Below are 22,921 nucleotides of genomic sequence, written 5' to 3' on the forward strand. Positions count from 1 at the left end.
TCGGCGGAAGGTGCACGTGCCCGTCGACCTGGGACCGGACCGCAGCGACGCACGGATGCACGCCAAGACAGTAGGATCCTTCGCAGTGCCGTAGGGGACTGCACCGCCACTTCCCAGCAAATTAGGGACACTGTTGCTCCTGGGGTATCGGCGAGGACCATTCGCAACCGTCTCCATGAAGCTGGGCTACGGTCCCGCACACCGTTAGGCCGTCTTCCGCTCACGCCCCAACATCGTGCAGCCCGCCTCCAGTGGTGTCGCGACAGGCGTGAATGGAGGGACGAATGGAGATGTGTCGTCTTCAGCGATGAGAGTCACTTGTGCCTCGGTGCCAATGATGGTCGTATGCATGTTTGGCGCCGTGCAGGTGAGCGCCACAATCAGGACTGCATACGACCGAGCCACACAGGGCCAACACCCGGCATCATGGTGTGGGGAGCGATCTCCTACACTGGCCGTACACCACTGGTGATCGTCGAGGGGACACTGAATAGTGCACGGTACATCCAAACCGTCATCGAACCCATCGTTCTACCATTCCTAGACCGGCAAGGGAACTTGCTGTTCCAACAGGACAATGCACGTCCGCATGTATCCCGTGCCACCCAACGTGCTCTAGAAGGTGTAAGTCAACTACCCTGGCCAGCAAGATCTCCGGATCTGTCCCCCATTGAGCATGTTTGGGACTGGATGAAGCGTCGTCTCACGCGGTCTGCACGTCCAGCACGAACGCTGGTCCAACTGAGGCGCCAGGTGGAAATGGCATGGCAAGCCGTTCCACAGGACTACATCCAGCATCTCTACGATAGTCTCCATGGGAGAATAGCAGCCTGCATTGCTGCGAAAGGTGGATATACACTGTACTAGTGCCGACATTGTGCATGCTCTGTTGCCTGTGTCTATGTGCCTGTGGTTCTGTCAGTGTGATCATGTGATATATCTGACCCCAGGAATGTGTCAATAAAGTTTCCCCTTCCTGGGACAATGAATTCACGGTGTTCTTATTTCAATTTCCAGGAGTGTATATATATCTAAAAAGAAAGATGATGAGACTTACCAAAGAAAAGCACTGGCAGGTCGATAGACACACAAACACAAACATACACACAAAATTCAAGCTTTCGCAACAAACGGTAGCTTCGTCAGGAAAGAGGGAAGGAGAGGGAAAGACGAAAGGATGTGGGTTTTAAGGGAGAGGGTAAGGAGTCATTCCAATCCCGGGAGCGGAAAGACTTACCTTAGGAGGAAAAAAGGACAGGTATACACTCGCACACACACACATATCCATCCGCATATACACAGACTCAAGCAGATATTTGTAAAGGCAAAGAGTTTGGGCAGGGATGTCAGTCAAGGCGGAAGTACAGAGGCAAAGATGTTGTTGATAGACAGGTGAGGTATGAGCGGCAGCAAATTGAAATTAGAAATTAGTGGAAATTGAGGCCTGGCGGATAGCGAGAAGAGAGGATATGCTGAAGGGCAAGTTCCCATCTCCGGAGTTCTGACAGGTTGGTGTTAGTGGGAAGTATCCAGATAACCCGGACGGTGTAACACTGTGCCAAGATGTGCTGGCCGTGCACCACGGAATGTTTAGCCACAGGGTGATCCTCATTACCAACAAACACTGTCTGCCTGTGTCCATTCATGCGAATGGACAGTTTGTTGCTGGTCATTCCCACATAGAAGGCTTCACAGTGTAGGCAGGTCAGTTGGTAAATCACGTGGGTGCTTTCACACGTGGCTCTGCCTTTGATCGTGTACACCTTCCGGGTTACAGGACTGGAGTAGGTGGTGGTGGGAGGGTGCATGGGACAGGTTTTACACCGAGGGCGGTTACAAGGGTAGGAGCCAGAGGGTTGGGAAGGTGGTTTGGGGATTTCATAGGGATGAACTAAGAGGTTACGAAGGTTAGGTGGACGGCGGAAAGACACTCTAGGTGGAGTGGGGAGCATTTCATGAAGGATGGATCTCATTCAGGGCAGGATTTGAGGAAGTCGTATCCCTGCTGGAGAGCCACATTCAGAATCTGATCCAGTCCCGGAAAGTATCCTGTCACAAGTGGGGCACTTTTGGGGTTCTTCTGTGGGAGGTTCCGGGTTTGAGGAGATGAGGAAGTGGCTGTGGTTATTTGCTTCTGTACCAGGTCGGGAGGGTAGTTACGGGATGCAAAAGCTGTTTTCAGGTTGTTGGTGTAATGGTTCAAGGATTCCGGACTGGAGCAGATTCGTTTGCCACGAAGACCTAGGCTGTAGGGAAGGGACCGTTTGATGTGGAATGGGTGGCAGCTGTCATAATGGAGGTACTGTTGCTTGTTGGTAGGTTTGATGTGGACGGATGTGTGAAGCTGGCCATTGGACAGGTGGAGGTCAACGTCAAGGATATATATATATATATATATATATATATATATATATATATATATATATATATATATATAAAGAAAGATGATGAAACTTACCAAACAAAAGCGCTGGCAGGTCGACAGACACACAAACAAACACAAACATACACACAAAATTCTAGCTTTCGCAACCAACGGTTGCCTCATCAGGAAAGAGGGAAGGAGAGGGAAAGACAAAAGGATTTGGGTTTTAAGGGAGAGGGTAAGGAGTCATTCCAATCCCGGGAGCGGAAAGACTTACCTTAGGGGGAAAAAAGGACAGGTATACACTCGCACACACACACATATCCCTTCTAGGGCGAAGGCATGTTTGCGGAGGGAATGTAAATAAAACTTAATGGGGTTGTTGTGGAGGTGTTGTGGGGGTGACATGGTACTAGAAGGTGGAAAGTGGAACACGAGTCTGAAATGAAAATGAAAATAAATATGAAAAAATATATGGGGAGAGATAAAGGTAAAACTAGAAAGCAAATGGAGATCTGGTGTGAAAAAAGGCGAAAAAGGGTTGGTTAGAGCTGGGCTATGTTGATCCTGTGGTGAACTTGTGTAGGTAGATAATGATGTGCATATATATATATATATATATATATATATATATATATATATATATATATATATATATATATATACCTAAAAACAAAGATGATGTGACTTACCAAATGAAAGTGCTGGCAGGTCGACAGACACACAAACGAACACAAACATACACACAAAATCCAAGCTTTCGCAACAAACTGTTGCCTCATCAGGAAAGAGGGAAGGAGAGGGAAAGACGAAAGGATGTGGGTTTTAAGGGAGAGGGTAAGGAGTCATTCCAGTCCCGGGAGCGGAAAGACTTACCTTAGGGGGAAAAAAGGACGGGTATACACTCGCACACACACACATATCCATCCACACAAATACAGACACAAGCTTGTGTCTGTATTTGTGTGGATGGATATGTGTGTGTGTGCGAGTGTATACCCGTCCTTTTTTCCCCCTAAGGTAAGTCTTTCCGCTCCCGGGACTGGAATGACTCCTTACCCTCTCACTTAAAACCCACATCCTTTCGTCTTTCCCTCTCCTTCCCTCTTTCCTGATGAGGCAACAGTTTGTTGCGAAAGCTTGGATTTTGTGTGTATGTTTGTGTTCGTTTGTGTGTCTGTCGACCTGCCAGCACTTTCATTTGGTAAGTCACATCATCTTTGTTTTTAGGTATATTTTTCCTTCGTGGAATGTTTCCTTCTATTATATATATATATATATATATATATATATATATATATATATATATATATACACCTAAAAACAAAGATGATGTGACTTACCAAATGAAAGTGCTGGCAGGTCGACAGACACACAAACGAACACAAACATACACACAAAATTCAAGCTTTCGCAACAAACTGTTGCCTCATCAGGAAAGAGGGAAGGAGAGGGAAAGACGAAAGGATGTGGGTTTTAAGGGAGAGGGTAAGGAGTCATTCCAGTCCCGGGAGCGGAAAGACTTACCTTATGGGGAAAAAAGGACGGGTATACACTCGCACACACACACATATCCATCCACACATATACAGACACAAGCAGACATATTTGTATACAATGTATTATATTTCAGGCTAAAATGTATAAAAAGAAATTAATTTGGTAGTACTATGGACATACAGTTAAAATTGCTCTTCTTTTAGAAATATTTGAAATTAGAAATTCTGTCATACTTAAAATTCACATTATTTACTGCACAATCTAATGTAAATCAAATTTTTTCTGTTTTCATTTATAAAATAATGTTATAACTTGGTGATGATTCTTCTTTTGTCAAGAAAGTATGAAACTCTTTTGCTTTGTGAAGTCTTTGGAATACTGTGAGTACGGCAGTATGTAAGTAGGGGCAGGCAAGTCTCTGGTGGAAGAGCTCGTGTTTTTTTAATTATGTCTACAACAATGTAATTAATGGTTTTATGAAACTGGAGATTGTGAAGTCAGTGTGGTATAGAAGAATGGGATAAAATAAAAGAAAATCATAGCAACAGATAGTACTTCATCAGTTATTTAGATATTTCATATCAGCGCACACTCCACTGCAGAGTGAAAATCTCATTCCAGTTATTTAGTTATCTGGAACCAAAAACATTAAACCAAAATTGCAGCCGCAAAAATGTACCCCAAGCCGTAAGAAGTGGAGCCAACAATATAAAGAGAAAATGAAGATAAGTAAAAAGTTTCTCTTTTGTATATCTTATGCCTCTCATAGCTTTTGAAACTAATGGAGACACTAAGAAAAATTTAACAGTTATCTGTGGGAGGGTAAGATTACAAGACCCAGAAGAAAAGTGGGACTGATCAGTCCATTGATTGTTGCTGGAGCTGCAATACAACCCTTTCTTGTATTATCAAAAACAAAATGTGAAAGAGTACTAATAGAGAAGCTCACCTTCCCTTATCTTCCAATACTTTGAGTTTCTTCACAAATTCTTGTCTTCCTGTGACTTGCAAGAATCACCTATGTGACCTCTTGCAGAGTAAACAAATCCTTATCACAGAGTAAGAAACTATATTCTCATAATGAATCTAGTCCTATCAGAACTTTTGCCTGATTACTGAATCATTCAATACCTTCAAAATTTTAGCTAGACTTAGGTGATTTCCTTACCCTGTGGATTTTCATTGAGATTTCTGACTGTCAAACATATTTTTTCTGTAAATATATATTTCTACTTGTACTTCAATATTTTGTCAGATATAGACCTTACACCAAGATAATTAGTAGTCACCATTTTAAAAGTATATGAAGTGAACAGAAGTTTACATTAGCTACAATAATTTTTATTCTTCATTGTTGTACAAAAACAAAATACATGTCTCCATTTATATTTTTATTAATTTTACCATCAATAATTAAACTGATTTTATAAAATAACAGAAAGTTTCTATTTTTCATATTTTCAAAATTTGTTATCTTTGTTATGAACCATTAGTCCTATAAATCTTCACTTAAATAATTATTTCTAGAAAACAGTATGTACATAAAAACTGACAAAAGCTGTCTTAATGTTAACCTGTGAGCACTCGCACTATTAGCATTTTGCTCGCACACAATTTACAACAATCAGCATTTTGTCAACAATGCCTTCAGCATTCTCGTTTGCTCAGAAGCTGGGTTTTGTACATCCCCCGACCTGCACAAACTGTTGTCATCATGCCAGTAAGTAGGTGTTGTTCGCAGATATCATTTGGTTGGACCATTCTTTGCCATGCGGCATTTTGCTCATCATGCGAGTGTCAATGTAAGCGTATATTTTCTAAAAACAAAGATCATGTAACTTACCAAATGAAAGTGTTGGTATGTTGATAGAGACACAAATACACACACAAAATTCAAGCTTTCGCAACCCACGGTTGCTTCATCAGGAAAGAGGGAAGGAGAGGGAAAGACGAAAGGATATGGGTTTTAAGGGAGAGGGTAAGGAGTCATTCCAATCCCGGGAGTGGAAAGACTTACCTTAGGGGGAAAAAACGACAGGTATACACTCGCACACACACACATATTTCTGCTTGTGTCTGTATATGTGCAATTGGATATGTGTGTGTGTGTGAGTTATTTATAGATGGATAGAGTAGAAGAAAGAATTTTGGCATGGCTGGGAGAAAACGACCTAGAAGACGTTGCAGTAGCATTTGTTAGAGCTGATAATACAAAAGTGACTAGACAGTGAACACAGCGACCACCATACCAAAACGGAACAGTAATCAGATAAAGATGAGGTGGCAATGTCTTCCATCCAAGCAGTAACTCTTTGCCTTTACAAATGTCTGCTTGTGCCTGTATATGTGTGTGGATGGATATGTGTGTGTGTGCGAGTGTATACCTGTGCTTTTTTCCCCCTAAGGTAAGTCTTTCCGTTCCCGGGATTGGAATGACTCCTTACCCTCTCCCTTAAAACCCAAATCCTTTCGTCTTTCCCTCTCCTTCCCTCTTTCCTGATGAGGCAACCATTGGTTGTGAAGGCTAGAATTTTGTGTGTTTGTTTGTGTGTCTATCGACCTGCCAGCACTTTTGTTTGGTAAGTCTCATCATCTTTCTTTTTAGATATATTTTTCCATGTGGAATGTTTCCCTCTATTATATTCAAGCATGAGGTCAGTTAGTTTACTTAAGAAAAGACAAAGAAATGAAGTGGAGTTACAATGTGAGGACAAGATCTCATAATATTGTTATAGACAAGAGATAAAAGCTGTGGCAAAAGACGTCAAAGATATTGTAGACTGTTTTCTTCTGTCTGTAAGTGAAGAAATGCTGACTGATATAGTAATGTATTTGAATATTTATATTAGACAAATCAAGGCTCGATTTTTAAGAGAGATGGATTGTAAAGAGATTTATATAAGAAAACAGAAAGCATTTATTGACATTTTATACATGGCTGGTATTAAAAAAATGTATAATTTGAACGTGCAGGAAATGTGGGACAAGGGTATTTTTCGAGCCGTTTCCAATGACAACTGTAAAGTTTGACTATATTCAAACCCACTGAGAGATTTTAGTATGACAATCTCACCCCAATTCGTGAAATATTTGATTAGTTTGTTGCAAAATGCTGATCTAATTTTCAGGTAGGAGAAAATGTAATGAATGTTGAAATGTTAGAAGCATTTTGAGGCCACTGTAATTTCCGAGTGTACTTAGCAAATAAACTGGCCAAGTACGGAATTGAGGTGTAACCTTTATGTGACTCAAACTTTTTTACACAAGTAATGTAGAAATGTACCCAGGGAAGCAACCAAATGGCCCATACAAATTCGATAATATTGCATCTGCCATCGTGAATCGTTTATCACAAGATATATTATACTCTGGTAGAAATATAAGAACTGATAATTATTTCACCTTGATTCCATTGGCTGACGTATTGATGAGCAAATGAACAACTTGAGTTGGAACTCTCAGGAAGAACAAAAACGAAATCCCTCCTTCGTTTCTAGATACTAAAATAAGACCAACACCCAGCAGCATGATGAGAACAAGGTTCTGGTTTTCTATATACCAAAGCAAACAAAGATAAAAGCTGTGCTTATGATAAGTACACTCTATGACAGTGATCAGATTGATCCAATAACTGGGGAACATGCAAAACCCGAAATCATCACGTATTATAATTGGACAAAAGGAGGTGTCGATGTGGTGGATTGACTGAAAGAATATTCCATGACTTGAGTAGCATGTAGGTGGCCACTGAGAATATTTTTTTTTCAATTTTAAATACTACTGGCATAAAAAGTCAAATAATATACAAAGAGAATACAAATGTGATTATTACTAGGCAGCAGTACTTGAAAACGCTGGCACTAGAGCTAACATGACCACAAATTTTGCGTAGGAGTACAACACAAAACTTATCCTCTACAGAAAGTTATAAAATGATTTACCAATGAAACTGAAGCTTCAGATGCTGAAAAACTCAGTGGTATATGTCAAGTTGGAAGACAAAAAAAGGTTTGTATCCACTGTCAAAACTTTTTATGTAATTAACATGCTGTAATATTATGCGATAAGTTCAGTGCTCAGATATATGATGAAGATTAAGTCACAAAGGTTAAATAATATGAAATATTTGTTTTCTTTGGTCTTTTTTTTTTCAATTTTTTTATAAATCCCTCAGGAGACTGGCAATTGTAATTGTCCTAAGATTATTGCCAACAATATAGATAAACTCATTGTTGTGTACTGGAAATAAATGTACTACATACTATGAGTGTTTTATTATAAAAATAACAAAAAAGCATACTAATTTACTCACTTCACGTACATTTCAGACTGCTTGTTGAGTGTGAGTAAAATGCTTGACACGCAAACAATCACGTAACTTTTAGACGTGAGTTCTCACAAGTTAATAGTGTGGCTTCAGCTGACAAATGTTGCAGTCATATGTGTATGAGTTGTGTCTGCATGTGTGTGTGTGTGTGTGTGTGTGTGTGTGTGTGTGTGTGTGGGTGGGTGGGTTTGTGTGTCATCTGTTTTCGACAAAGGCCTCATTGGCCAAAAGCTTATATTGTGACAGTCTTTTTGTTGTGCCTATGTGTGGCTATACAGTGAGTAGCAACTTTCCTTTGCATAATATTGCTATCTTAATGTTAATTTGATTTATTACTTATTCTCAAGGGTTCTGTACATACGCTCATATGTGTGTGTGGAGAGGGGGGTTGGGGCTTGTGTATGAAGCAAGTCAGTTAGAGTTTGGTACTGGACATCATCAAAATAGTCCAGGCTACTATTAGCTTGCCATCAGACAGCTTTTGATGAAGGTCTTTGAAAGATTTGGAAAAGTCATATTTTTTACATTGTGTATTTGAAAAAGTGTATGAAGTAATTATGGAAGCATCATCATCATTTAAGACTGATTATGCCTTTCAGCGTTCAGTCTGGAGCATAGCCCCCCTTATACAGTTCCTCCATGATCCCCTATTCAGTGCTAAAATTGGTGCCTCTTCTGATGTTAAACCTATTACTTCAAAATCATTCTTAACCGAATCCAGGTACCTTCTCCTCGGTCTGCCCCGACTCCTCCTACCCTCTACTGCTGAATCCATGAGTCTCTTGGGTAACCTTGCTTCTCCCATGCGTGTAACATGACCCCACCATCTAAGCCTGTTCGCCCTGACTGCTACATCTATAGAGTTCATTCCCAGTTTTTCTTTGATTTCCTCGTTGTGGACACCCTCCTGCCATTGTTCCCATCTACTAGTACCTGCAATCATCCTAGCTACTTTCATATCTGTAACCTCAACCTTGTTGATAAGGTAACCTGAATCCACCCAGCTTTCGCTCCCATACAACAAAGTTGGTCGAAAGATTGAACGGTGCATGGATAACTTAGTCTTGGTACTGACTTCCTTCTTGCAGAAGAGAGTAGATCGTAGCTGAGCGCTCACTGCATTAGCTTTGCTACACCTCGCTTCCAGTTCTTTCACTATGTTGCCATCCTGTGAGAATATGCATCCTAAGTACTTGAAACCGTCCACCTGTTCTAACTTTGTTCCTCCTATTTGGCACTCAATCCGTTTATATTTCTTTCCCACTGACATTACTTTCGTTTTGAAGATGCTAATCTTCATACCATAGTCCTTACATTTCTGATCTAGCTCTGAAATATTACTTTGCAAACTTTCAATCGAATCTGCCATCACAACTAAGTCATCCGCATATGCAAGACTGCTTATTTTGTGTTCACATATCTTAATCTCACCCAGCCAGTCTATTGTTTTCAACATATGATCCATAAATAATATGAACAACAGTGGAGACAGGTTGCAGCCTTGTCTTACCCCTGAAACTACTCTGAACCATGAACTCAAATTACCGTCAACTCTAACTGCTGCCTGACTATCCATGTAAAGACCTTTAATTGCTTGCAAAAGTTTGCCTCGTATTCCATAATCTTGTAGAACAGACAATAACTTCCTCTTAGGAACCCGGTCATATGCCTTTTCTAGATCTATAAAGCATAGATACAATTCCCTGTTCCACTCACAACACTTCTCCATTAGTTGCCGTAAGCTAAAGATCTGGTCCTGACAACCTCTAAGAGTCCTAAACCCACACTGATTTTCATCCAATTGGTCCTCAACTAATACTCGCACTTTCCTTTCAACAATACCTGAGAAGATTTTACCCACAACACTGATTATGGAAGCATGTGTGTTCAAATTTGGAGAGACAAATAAACATCACTTTGGAACTGAAATAGTTAATTCTTCAGACAAAGTTAATGGTTAACACCTGAGGCCTTTTTGTATAGAATACTATGCAGCAGGGCAGAGACCTAGATCTGAAACCATCTTGAAAAGATAAGTATAATTTCTCAACGCAGTCCACCTTTAACCTAGGAAATCATCACAAAAACACGAGAGACATTATGTACAAATGTTATTGTGAAGACGTAATTCAACATATTCATTGTGGAACATTCAAGGACGGGTTCATGACAGTTGTTGTAAGAGTCAGCCAGGAAAGCACTATTAACTGGTGGTATTAAAAGGGGGAGGGGGGGGGGGGGGGCACTACATTCTCTCACTTAAGAGTAATGCTGAATTTTGTTGAATCTTTCAGAATTAATTAGGTGCAACAGAGACCCAGTGCCAGCACTAGAAGGGGGGATGGGGGAGGGGGGTGAGCATACCATGCCATTGCCCAATATGGCAAATTTTTGGGGATCAGCAAAATCTTAAATTTTAATATGGTTCCAAAAGGATGAATTAAACAAGACAGTGAAACTTTTTTTACACAACTGAAAAAGTGTGAGGGTAAGTTGGAAATGCAAATCATTAAATAGTGTCTTACCTGAAATTTTGTATAGAATTTAAAAACAAATGGCAAATGAAGCACCAGATTTTGTCACCTTAGGTGCATCTTTCAAAATATCAAAGCCTACTAGTGGCAGTACTGCCAACCGAATTTCTACCATGTGCCAACACAACACTTGAAGTGTACCTATGTCAGCTATATTGGTTGAAATATGACACGTCAAGCATATTACTTGGTCGACTTTCTCGCTTCACTGACACAAGCTGCAACCCTTCACCATTAGAGCACTCCGAACTGTAACACATGACATGGTGGCACGTAGCATAACTATGTCAGTGCACGAAAAACAACATGCTGCAATCGAGCTTCTAATCTCAGAAAACTTTGTCCACATGTGGAGGAACTTCTCCTTGAGTGTGATAATCTCAGACAACACATGAGAGCTGCTACGTCTACAACAATTCAGTGCCTCACATTCATTGTCCTTGATAATCCTCCATACAGTCCCAACATGGCCCCATCCAATTTTCATCTGTTTCCACAATATAAAGAACACTTTCAAGGACTTCACTTTGATAGTGATGAAGCAGTAAATGTGAAAGTGAGGTCTTGACTCCACCAACAAAGTCGAATATTCTACAACAAACTGGTCTCTCATTGGGAGGAGCGTGTTTGTCACTAGGGTGATTATGTTGAGAAATAAATACATTAACATGAAGAATAAAGATGTATAGAACACTAATAAAGTTTGTTTTATTTAAAAAGCTTTAAGTGTTTTCACATAAAAATACAGAGGCATTACTTCTTAGCACTCCCTCATAATAAAGAAATGAAGATGAATGTCAGCATATGATGGCTTAACAGCTCCTACACAGCAACCTTAAACACCTATGGTAGTATCACTGAGAAAAACATTTTGTAATAAATAAATAAAGAGTAAGTAAAATATGCAATGTATATGCTTGACTTCTGTTTAACTGACTCGTGCCCCATACCTGGATCTGGTCTTAAAGACATATTCACTGCAGAAAGACATATGAGTAACAATATTAGAGAAGGAAAGTTGCTACTCACCATGTAGCAGAGATGCTGAGTCACGATATGCATAACAGAAAGTTTCACACAATTATAGCTTTCGGCCATTAAGGCCTTTGTCAGCAATAGACATACATACACACACGCGCACACACACACTCATGTAACACAACTTGCACACACGTCTGCAGTCTCAGGCAACTGAAACCACAGACTTATGAATAAGTGTGATATGTGAAAATAACATGTCATGGATGAATGTCTTTCTTCTGAAAAAGGTTGACTGTATTTGAGAATACATGCAGTGGGGGCAGGGAAGGAAGGATGGAGGCACTTGACATTTTCACAAGGGGCAGCCAAATCCCTGGAACCGACCCTGCAGAAATCTGCTAAAAGTATGTCACTTATTCTGAGCTGAGTAGTTGTCTGAGAATAGACAAAGTCTGGTATATTATTATGGCCTATCTTTTGTATGATAATTTATAAATGAGCTCATTTCATTTGAACCCTTCTCATCTTCACTCTTATGGTAAACTCATATCGTGCTTGTGTCAATCTTTATAACGAGTATGCAAAACACATTGGCAGAAGTGAACAAGAAGAAAGTTTAAGTGATGTGCAGCACCATAAGTGCTGCTATCTAAGCTTTATTTTCAGTCAGTCACGGGTCATGACTGATGCCTCTTTACTTTTAAAAGGGCATAATTCATTCACTGATTTCACTATAAAAATAACTTTGTTTTTCAGAATCCTGTAGAAGGTACACTAACTGATGAACACGTACCCTTCTATTGTCAGTGTATGCAGTTATATGGGGGTAATCCCTAAAGTAAGGTCTCCTATTTTTTTATAAGTACATAGACCTGTTTATTTCTACAATGGTTTACATCAGTTTACAGCTTGAACATTTAGCTATTTTTTGACATAATCAACATTTCTGTCAATGCATTTTATAGACACTGTGGCAGTTTTTGTATGCCCATGTCATACCAGCTCACTGCCATGCTGTTCAGAAAGTTATGAACCTCTTCTTTCACCTCATCATCGGAGCTGAATCGCCTTCCAGCCAAATGTTCTTCTAACCTAGGGAACAGGTGATAGCCACTGGGCGCCAAGTCAGGACTATAGGGTGGGTGGGTGATTATGTTCCACTGACACTGCTGCAGGAGAGCAACAGTTTGCCAGGCGATGAGTGGGCAAGCGTTGTCATGGAGAATGTGTACGCCCTTGCTCAACATTCTTCTTCTCTGATTCTGAATTGTCTGCTTGAGTTTTTTCAGAGTCTCACAGTACCTGTCAGTGTTAATTGTGGTCCCAGTAATTCAGCTCCAACAACGAGATGAAAGAAGAGGTTCATAACTTTCTGAACAGCATGGCGGCGAGCTGGTTGACATGGGCATACAAAAACTGCCACAGCATCTACAAAAATGCATCACAAGGAATTGTGATTATGTCAAAGAATAGCTAAATGTTCAAGCTGTTAACTTATGTAAACCATTGTAGAAAGAAACAGGTCTATGTACTTATAAAAAAATAGGAGACCTTACTCTTGGGATTACCCTCCTACATACAGTATCTGAAACAAGATCAAACTCAAAATCATCAAATTACAGATTTACGTCCTTTTAAAAATATACAGTTCATCTATTCAAATAACTAACTATATGAAGGTAGTCTGACATGCTGTCAGAATGGATTAGGTAGAAATGACTTACCTCAGTCAAACTTGCTTTTGTTTTTCAATGTAGTCCCCCTGTACACTTGGTCAAGTGATGTTCCAACACGTTGATCCTATCTCAAAAATTAGATTCCTCCAATACTTCAAAATAACTGTCAACTTCGGTTGTCATTTCTTTGTTTGAAGAGAATCTCCATCCACCAAAGAAAATTCTGAGATTGGGAAAGAGATGGAAGTCTGATGGAGCCAAATCAGGCGAATAAGGTGCATGTGGCAAAAACTCATATCTTAGTTCATGTATTTCTGCCATGGCAATGACATTTGTGTGTGGACACTCACTGTCTTGATGACGAATGACTTTCTTTCTTGCCAAATCCTCCATGACCATTTTATACACTTTTCCAGTAAATTACTTGGGTAGTGGCATGTCTATGCTGACCACTAAGTGTATCATCATCTAAGCTGTTCTGACCAAATTTAAATGTATTTAACACTTGTCAGCAGTTGAGTATGAAGGAGAAAAGTCCCCCAGTGTATTCTGAAAATCAGCATGAATTTCCTTTGCTTTCATATCTTTCTATACAAAGTACTCAATCACTGCTCAATTCTCGGTCCCCACCCCAGCTTCGTAAATCACTAGAAGGGAACAACAGAGAGACAAACTTCCTGGCAGATTAAAACTGTGTGCCCGACCGAGACTCGAACTCAGGACCTTTGCCTTTCGCAGGCAAGTGCTCTACCAACTGAGCTACCGAAGCATGACTCATGCCCGGTACTCACAGCTTTACTCCTGCCAGTATCTCGTCTCCTACCTTCCAGTTTTAATCTGCCAGGAAGTTTCATATCAGCGCACACTCTGCTGCAGAGTGAAAATCTCATTCTGGAAACATCCCCCAGGCTGTGGCTAAGCCATGTCTCCGCTATATCCTTTCTTTCAGGTGTGCTGGTTCTGCAAGGTTCGCAGGAGGGCTTCTGTACAGTTTGGAAGGTAGGAGACGAGATACTGGCAGAAGTAAAGCTGTGAGTACCGGGCGTGAGTCGTGCTTCGGTAGCTCAGTTGGTAGAGCACTTGCCTGCGAAAGGCAAAGGTCCCGAGTTCGAGTCTCGGTCGGGCACACAGTTTTAATCTGCCAGGAAGTTTCATATCAGTGCACACTCCGCTGCAGAGTGAAAATCTCATTCTGGAAACATCCCCCAGGCTGTGGCTAAGCCATGTCTCCGCTAGTTCTGCGGGGTTCGTGGGAGAGCTTCTGTAAAGTTTGGAAGGTAGGAGACGAGATACTGGCAGAAGTAAAGTTGTGAGTACCGGGCGTGAGTCATGCTTCGGTAGCTCAGTTGGTAGAGCACTTGCCTGTGAAAGGCAAAGGTCCCGAGTTCGAGTCTCGGTCGGGCACACAGTTTTAATCTGCCAGGAAGTTTCATATCAGCGCACACTTCGCAGCAGAGTGAAAATCTCATTCTGGAAACATCCCCCAGGCTATGGCTAAGCCATGTCTCCACTATATCCTTTCTTTCGGGAGTGCTAATTCTGCGGGGTTCACGGGAGAGCTTCTGTAAAGTTTGGAAGGTAGGAGACGAGATACTGGCAGAAGTAAAGCTGTGAGTACCGGGCGTGAGTCGTGTTTCGGTAGCTCAGTTGGTAGAGCACTGGCCCGCGAAAGGCAAAGGTCCCAAGTTCGAGTCTCGGTCGGGCACACAGTTTTAATCTGCCAGGAAGTTTCATATCAGCGCACACTCTGCTGCAGAGTGAAAATCTCATTCTGGAAACATCCCCCAGGCTGTGGCTAAGCCATGTCTCCGCTATATCCTTTCTTTCAGGTGTGCTGGTTCTGCAAGGTTCGCAGGAGGGCTTCTGTACAGTTTGGAAGGTAGGAGACGAGATACTGGCAGAAGTAAAGCTGTGAGTACCGGGCGTGAGTCGTGCTTCGGTAGCTCAGTTGGTAGAGCACTTGCCTGCGAAAGGCAAAGGTCCCGAGTTCGAGTCTCGGTCGGGCACACAGTTTTAATCTGCCAGGAAGTTTCATATCAGTGCACACTCCGCTGCAGAGTGAAAATCTCATTCTGGAAACATCCCCCAGGCTGTGGCTAAGCCATGTCTCCGCTATATCCTTTCTTTCGGAAGTGCTAGTTCTGCGGGGTTCGCGGGAGAGCTTCTGTAAAGTTTGGAAGGTAGGAGACGAGATACTGGCAGAAGTAAAGTTGTGAGTACCGGGCGTGAGTCATGCTTCGGTAGCTCAGTTGGTAGAGCACTTGCCTGTGAAAGGCAAAGGTCCCGAGTTCGAGTCTCGGTCGGGCACACAGTTTTAATCTGCCAGGAAGTTTCATATCAGCGCACACTCCGCTGCAGAGTGAAAATCTCATTCTGGAAACATCCCCCAGGCTATGGCTAAGCCATGTCTCCGCTATATCCTTTCTTTCGGGAGTGCTAATTCTGCGGGGTTCACGGGAGAGCTTCTGTAAAGTTTGGAAGGTAGGAGACGAGATACTGGCAGAAGTAAAGCTGTGAGTACCGGGCGTGAGTCGTGTTTCGGTAGCTCAGTTGGTAGAGCACTGGCCCGCGAAAGGCAAAGGTCCCAAGTTCGAGTCTCGGTCGGGCACACAGTTTTAATCTGCCAGGAAATTTCATATCAGCGCACACTCGCTGCAGAGTGAAAATCTCATTCTGGAAACATCCCCCAGGCTGTGGCTAAGCCATGTCTCCGCTATATCCTTTCTTTCAGGTGTGCTGGTTCTGCAAGGTTCGCAGGAGGGCTTCTGTACAGTTTGGAAGGTAGGAGACGAGATACTGGCAGAAGTAAAGCTGTGAGTACCGGGCGTGAGTCGTGCTTCGGTAGCTCAGTTGGTAGAGCACTTGCCTGCGAAAGGCAAAGGTCCCGAGTTCGAGTCTCGGTCGGGCACACAGTTTTAATCTGCCAGGAAGTTTCATATCAGTGCACACTCCGCTGCAGAGTGAAAATCTCATTCTGGAAACATCCCCCAGGCTGTGGCTAAGCCATGTCTCCGCTATATCCTTTCTTTCGGAAGTGCTAGTTCTGCGGGGTTCGCGGGAGAGCTTCTGTAAAGTTTGGAAGGTAGGAGACGAGATACTGGCAGAAGTAAAGTTGTGAGTACCGGGCGTGAGTCATGCTTCGGTAGCTCAGTTGGTAGAGCACTTGCCTGTGAAAGGCAAAGGTCCCGAGTTCGAGTCTCGGTCGGGCACACAGTTTTAATCTGCCAGGAAGTTTCATATCAGCGCACACTCCGCTGCAGAGTGAAAATCTCATTCTGGAAACATCCCCCAGGCTATGGCTAAGCCATGTCTCCGCTATATCCTTTCTTTCGGGAGTGCTAATTCTGCGGGGTTCACGGGAGAGCTTCTGTAAAGTTTGGAAGGTAGGAGACGAGATACTGGCAGAAGTAAAGCTGTGAGTACCGGGCGTGAGTCGTGTTTCGGTAGCTCAGTTGGTAGAGCACTGGCCCGCGAAAGGCAAAGGTCCCAAGTTCGAGTCTCGGTCGGGCACACAGTTTTAATCTGCCAGGAAGTTTCATATCAGCGCACACTCGCTGCAGAGTGAAAATCTCATTCTGGAAACATCCCCCAGGCTGTGTCTAAGCCATGTCTCCGCTATATCCTTTCTTTCAGGTGTGCTGGTTCTGCAAGGTTCGCAGGAGGGCTTCTGTAAAGTTTGGAAGGTAGGAGACGAGATACTGGCAGAAGTAAAGCTGTGAGTACCGGGCTTGAGTCGTGCTTTGGTAGCTCAGTTGGTAGAGCACTTGCCTGCGGAAGGCAAAGGTCCCGAGTTCGAGTCTCGGTCGGGCACACAGTTTTAATCTGCCAGGAAGTTTCATATCAGCGCACACTCTGCTGCAGAGTGAAAATCTCATTCTGGAAGCATCCCCCAGGCTGTGGCTAAGCCATGTCTCCGCTATATCCTTTCTTTCAGGTGTGCTGGTTCTGCAAGGTTCGCAGGAGGGCTTCTGTAAAGTTTGGAAGGTAGGAGACGAGATACTGGCAGAAGTAAAGCTGTGAGTACCGGGCTTGAGTCGTGCTTTGGTAGCTCAGTTGGTAGAGCACTTGCCTGCGGAAGGCAAAGGTCCCAAGTTCGAGTCTCGGTCGGGCACACAGTTTTAATATGCCAGGAAGTTTCATATCAGCGCACACTCTGCTGCAGAATGAAAATCTCATTCTGGAAACATCCCCCAGGCTGTGGCTAAGCCATGTCTACGCTATATCCTTTCTTTCAGGTGTGCTGGTTCTGCAAGGTTCGCAGGAGGGATTCTGTAAAGTTTGGAAGGTAGGAGACGAGATACTGGCAGAAGTAAAGCTGTGAGTACCGGGCGTGAGTCGTGCTTCGGTAGCTCAGTTGGTAGAGCACTGGCCCGCGAAAGGCAAAGGTCCCGAGTTCGAGTCTCGGTCGGGCACACAGTTTTAATCTGCCAGGAAGTTTCATATCAGCACACACTCGCTGCAGAGTGAAAATCTCATTCTGGAAGCATCCCCCAGGCTGTGGCTAAGCCATGTCTCCGCTATATCCTTTCTTTCAGGTGTGCTGGTTCTGCAAGTTTCGCAGGAGGGCTTCTGTAAAGTTTGGAAGGTAGGAGACGAGATACTGGCAGAAGTAAAGCTGTGAGTACCGGGCTTGAGTCGTGCTTTGGTAGCTCAGTTGGTAGAGCACTTGCCTGCGGAAGGCATAGGTCCCAACTTCGAGTCTCGGTCGGGCACACAGTTTTAATCTACCAGGAAGTTTCATATCAGCGCACACTCCGCTGCAGAGTGAAAATCTCATTCTGGAAACAGAGAGACATCTTTACCCAGAGCACTGACACATCTAAGCAACCCTGTCCCCAAGTCCATTTAAAGAAAAAGATGATTAACTGTCACAATTTGGATTTAACTACATTTCTGTCAAAAGAAACAGACATAGAAATAATTTGAGACACAGGCTGCAGATTAACAATACCCAAAGTTGTTTGTTGATTAAGTCAACAGTAAAAAGTCATACTCACCTTCATTACATTGATGTCATCATAATTGTTGTTGCTCATTATCATGTAATAAAATGTGGTATAATCTTGGTGAGAGAGGCCAGGATTTGTCATGTTTCAGAACAAAATCAAACTCTTCCTGGAATCAATGCTTTGGCAAAATCCGTTCATCAAAGAATTAGGTCAATAATGAAATACTGTTTAGTTCCAAAACAATGCAAATAAGTAAACTTGAATTATTCTTGAAAGTAATACTTCTTGAAGTACCACATTTACATATTTCATACATTTGACCAAACATACCTTGACTACCGACACTTTTTGTACAATAACACGACTCGACAAATGCATTTCACACAGGTGCAATGGACACACAAGTTGCAATCTTGCCTCCCTACGACCATCACCATTAACACTCGAAACAGACTTCCTTACAATTCAGCTACCAAATTATGATTACTTCTCCACATACAAATGTTGAGAGAATAACATAAAGCAAAGACGAAAATGTCACATTTCAACATATCACAGACTTCCATTAGAATCAATGTAGTTCAACTGAAATGAGGTTTATGTAGGAATTATTATTTAACTCATGAGCACATTTTGTAAAATATTACTTACTAGGTAATTTTTAAATATAGTTTTTGGCAACATATTTTTTTAATAATTTGTGTTTGATGAGAATAAGTTCAGTTGCTGATATATGGCATAGAAAGCAAGACAAATCATATGAGACAATCTTTTCATAACAGGTGAAAATATGTAGGAAAGGACTTTCAAAATATACAGGAAATAATATAAAACAATAAACGAAATTTCAAATACAGGTCCAAATATCAAAATGGATCTGAAAACTCAGAAAAAGAAAGTATGTTTTGTAAATGCTAAGAAATATTGCAATGCTTAAATAACTTACAGGTTTTCTGCCGGATGACTTCATCGAACACCGCCGATATTTTGACAGGAGCACATCCTGCCATTCTCAAGGCACAAATGCGGTGGTGGTCGACAACATCACCCAGCAGAAAACCCATAAGTTATTTGAACATTCAATTCACTGGGAAGAGCTAAGGTCTCACAATATTGCAATGATAAGTACTGTATCAAGATGTTCATTACAACAGCTGTATCATAATCTACCATCACACAGGTGTTACCAATGTACAGGTTGCCGCGCAGGATTAGCTGAGCGGTCTAAGGTGATGCAGTCATGGACTGTGCAGCTGGTCCCAGCAGAGGTTCGAGTCCTCCCTCGGGCATGGGTGTGTGTGTTTGTCCTTAGGATAATTTAGGTTAAGTAGTGTGTAAGCTTAGGGACTGATGACCTTAGCAGTTAAGTCCCATAAGATTTCACACACATTTGAACATTTGAAAGTACAGGTTCATTTCACATGGCACATGTTTACTCATAAAGAACCACTTATTATTACATGGGAACCTCGTTACACTAGTGCTAACATCTGGTGGTGATTCCGCAAACTTTTCAACAGCCCTTGTACATTGATCTATATTTTACTGTTTGCTTGTACATCCTCATGGCAACTTATCTCTTACCCAGATCACTACGATATCATACTTTCCCTATGCAGACTACTATTTGCAGCATACTATATCTCACCATTCCAGTCTACCATTTTATATGATGCACTTCAAAACTCGTTTGATTACAGCAACAAAGCAAGCAGAACAAATCCTTCAATCATTATCTTAGATGTTAAAAATTTATGTCTTCTATATTCCCCACCAAAATTTAATGACTGATATCAGTAGTGGCCTACTATTTATATACTCCAGTGTTCAATCGTAGTTTTTGTCTTACAAAAAGGGAAGTTAATTATTATCCAAATAAAGAACAAATTCAGTATTTACCTTAACAACTCTTCTTCCATCTCCTGCTTCATCAGAATATGAGAGTTTAGGTTCAAAAATTGTGCTCCGAAAATAAAGTAAGTCACTGCGGTTCTTGAAGTGCTCTTTTAAATATTCTGGATGCATTTCTAACTTCTCTAGGTCATCAAAACGTGCTTCATTATAAAATTTTATGACGTGTATGTCTTCAACTGTCATGTGCATTGTATAATAGAAGTGTTCTGCAAAAAAATGATCTATATAAAACATCTCTTTTTTTTGTTATCTGACAGTATATTTAATAGTATTATATCAGACTGGTCACTCATATTAAACAGCTAGAAATACTTACGCTTCTAATTAAATAACATTTATGAAGAGTTGTAATGTTTGAGGATCTTTGATTTTTTAAAGTCTTGTGGTGGAATGTTGATCAAGGCAACAGAAACACTCCTGTAATGTCACTGGAGAGTCCCCTACATGCAGTGTGTTTCAAAACTGTGCCATCTTTTAATTCTATTTGACTCAAAGCCAGAACATGAAAAAAGAATATAGTATTCCCCCTCCCCATCAGATGATTTATTCCTCTTTAGAAGATAAAAAATGTTGCAGTGATACTTGGTGAATCCATTATATCCAAACCACTGCTTTTTAAATGTGAAATTTTGACAAGCTTTTAAGACACGACACATATTTCTCATATTACATGGAATAAAATGTTTATCCTTTGTTGTCTTTTTCGAAGGATGTGAATTTAATTTTTACATATATGTTTGCAACTGAACACACATTCTGTGCAATGCTTGCTGTCATTTGTACTTGGTTACGTGTGACTCTTTCTTCTTCTGGTAGACATGATTACTTGGTCCTTATCTTCAAAACCTTGTATGCTGCCACCAATACTTCTCCCTACCAGATGAAGTTTATTTTTTGTGGTAGATTTAGAGATATATAAGAACTGTTTTGTGGTAGCAGGTAGTAACTCCATCACAATCCCAGTGAAGGACAGTTCTATTTTGGGGATTTAGTGACCCTGCCTAAGTGAACTCTTGATTTGTCCTACCTCTTTATCCAGGATGAATCATAACTGTACCACTGACCCTAATTACTTTTACTTAGTCCTTTATATTTTCCTTTAACTGACAGGGGAAGATATAAGGAAACCACCCCAGTGTTTTGTTCCCAAGAAAACTCATTATGGATTTACCTGCTGTTAAACAGTCCAGAGGTATAAACAGTCCCCCAGTCAGACCTCCGGGTGTGACAACCACAAGCAAAACCTTGTACATCCAAAGGAATATACACAAGATAGTAACTTGGAATGTACAAGGATTATGCCAAATTGGAAAATTACAGATTGTGGAAAGGGAATACCGTCAAACTAAAATCAGGATACTAGAGTTAGTAGAGACTCACTCAAAAGGTACTGGGTATTTTAAAACAGCTAATGGAAATACAGTATATTTTTCTGGTAAATCAGATAACTCCATCAATCGTGTTGCCTTGTTAGTATGCAAGGGATGGAATGCCACACTGATTGAATACAAGCCTGTCCGTGACTGAACAATCCTAGTTAAATTTAACAGTAGACCTTGCAAGCTAAATTTAATACAGGCATATGCACCAATTTCAACTGCTGATGATGACGAAAAGACAGAAGAATTTTATGAGTCTGTTTCCAACTGCCTAGAGTCAGTACCCAAAAAGGAAGTTACCATAGTGGAAGGAGATTTTAATGCGAAGGTAGGGAAGTGGGACTTATCAAATGAAGAACTTGGATGTCACAGTTTAGGCAAAAGAAATGATCGTGGAGACCGGCTTTTCCAGTTCTGTTAGGAAAATAAGTTTGTTAGAAGCAACATCTGCTTCCAACACCATCCATGAAGACTTCACACCTGAACGTCCATCAGCTTCTACGTCTTGAGCTGAGAGCTAAACTGTCAAAATGCAAAGGGACACCTCCAAAAGCAAAAAGATTAGAGCAAAACGATGATTCAAATTATTGAGGACAGAAAAGAACTCAAGATGAAGGATTACAGGGAACTCAGCAGTACCACAAGTAAAATGTAAATGCCATGTGGCTAGGGCCTCCCAGCAGGTAGACCGATCGCCTGGTGCGAGTCTTTCGAGTTGATGCCACTTCAGCGACGTGCATGTCAATGGGGATGAAATGATGATGATAAGGACAACACAACACCCAGTCCTTGAGTGGAGAAAACCTCCGACCCAGCCAGGAATCGAACCCACGCCATTAGGTATGACATTCCATCACACTGACCATTCAGCTACGAGGGGCAGACAGTACCACAAGTTATTGGCATTAATACAGAGAAGATGCTGAAGAGACAAAAATAATTACATTAGTGAAACATGTGAGAGAACTGAGAAATTCTGGGACTGCAATGATACTAGATGCATGTTTAATGAAATAAAAAAAACTAACAAGAACATGAGTGGTAGAAGATGAACATGGCACACCTCTAACCAACATAGAAGTAGCTACTGATCAGTGGAGAACATACCGCAACAAGTTGTACATGTATAAAAATGTAAAACTTGGTTGTGCAAACATTCCAGAAGAGAAGAATCTAATTTCTTAAAAAGGAAATCTGTAAGGCTATAGCTAAATTGAAAAATAATAAAGCACCTGGACCAGACCTCATTACTGCTGAAATGATCAAAGCATCTGGCGATTTTGGTTTGGAAATCAT

General features: G+C 41.4%; 1 protein-coding gene across 1 annotated transcript in view; it reads right to left on the minus strand.

Moving 5' to 3' along the window:
* Nucleotides 1-22,921, minus strand: part of LOC126188348 (dynein regulatory complex subunit 7) — a 413,925-nt gene that overhangs the window by 175,143 nt on the left and 215,861 nt on the right. Inside the window, exon 7 of the mRNA XM_049929947.1 lies at nt 20,232-20,452. Coding sequence (XP_049785904.1) covers nt 20,232-20,452 — 221 coding nt within the window. The remainder of the gene's footprint in view (nt 1-20,231; nt 20,453-22,921) is intronic.

Source organism: Schistocerca cancellata, chromosome 5 (assembly GCF_023864275.1).
Source record: "Schistocerca cancellata isolate TAMUIC-IGC-003103 chromosome 5, iqSchCanc2.1, whole genome shotgun sequence".
NCBI classification, from domain to species: domain Eukaryota; kingdom Metazoa; phylum Arthropoda; class Insecta; order Orthoptera; family Acrididae; genus Schistocerca; species Schistocerca cancellata.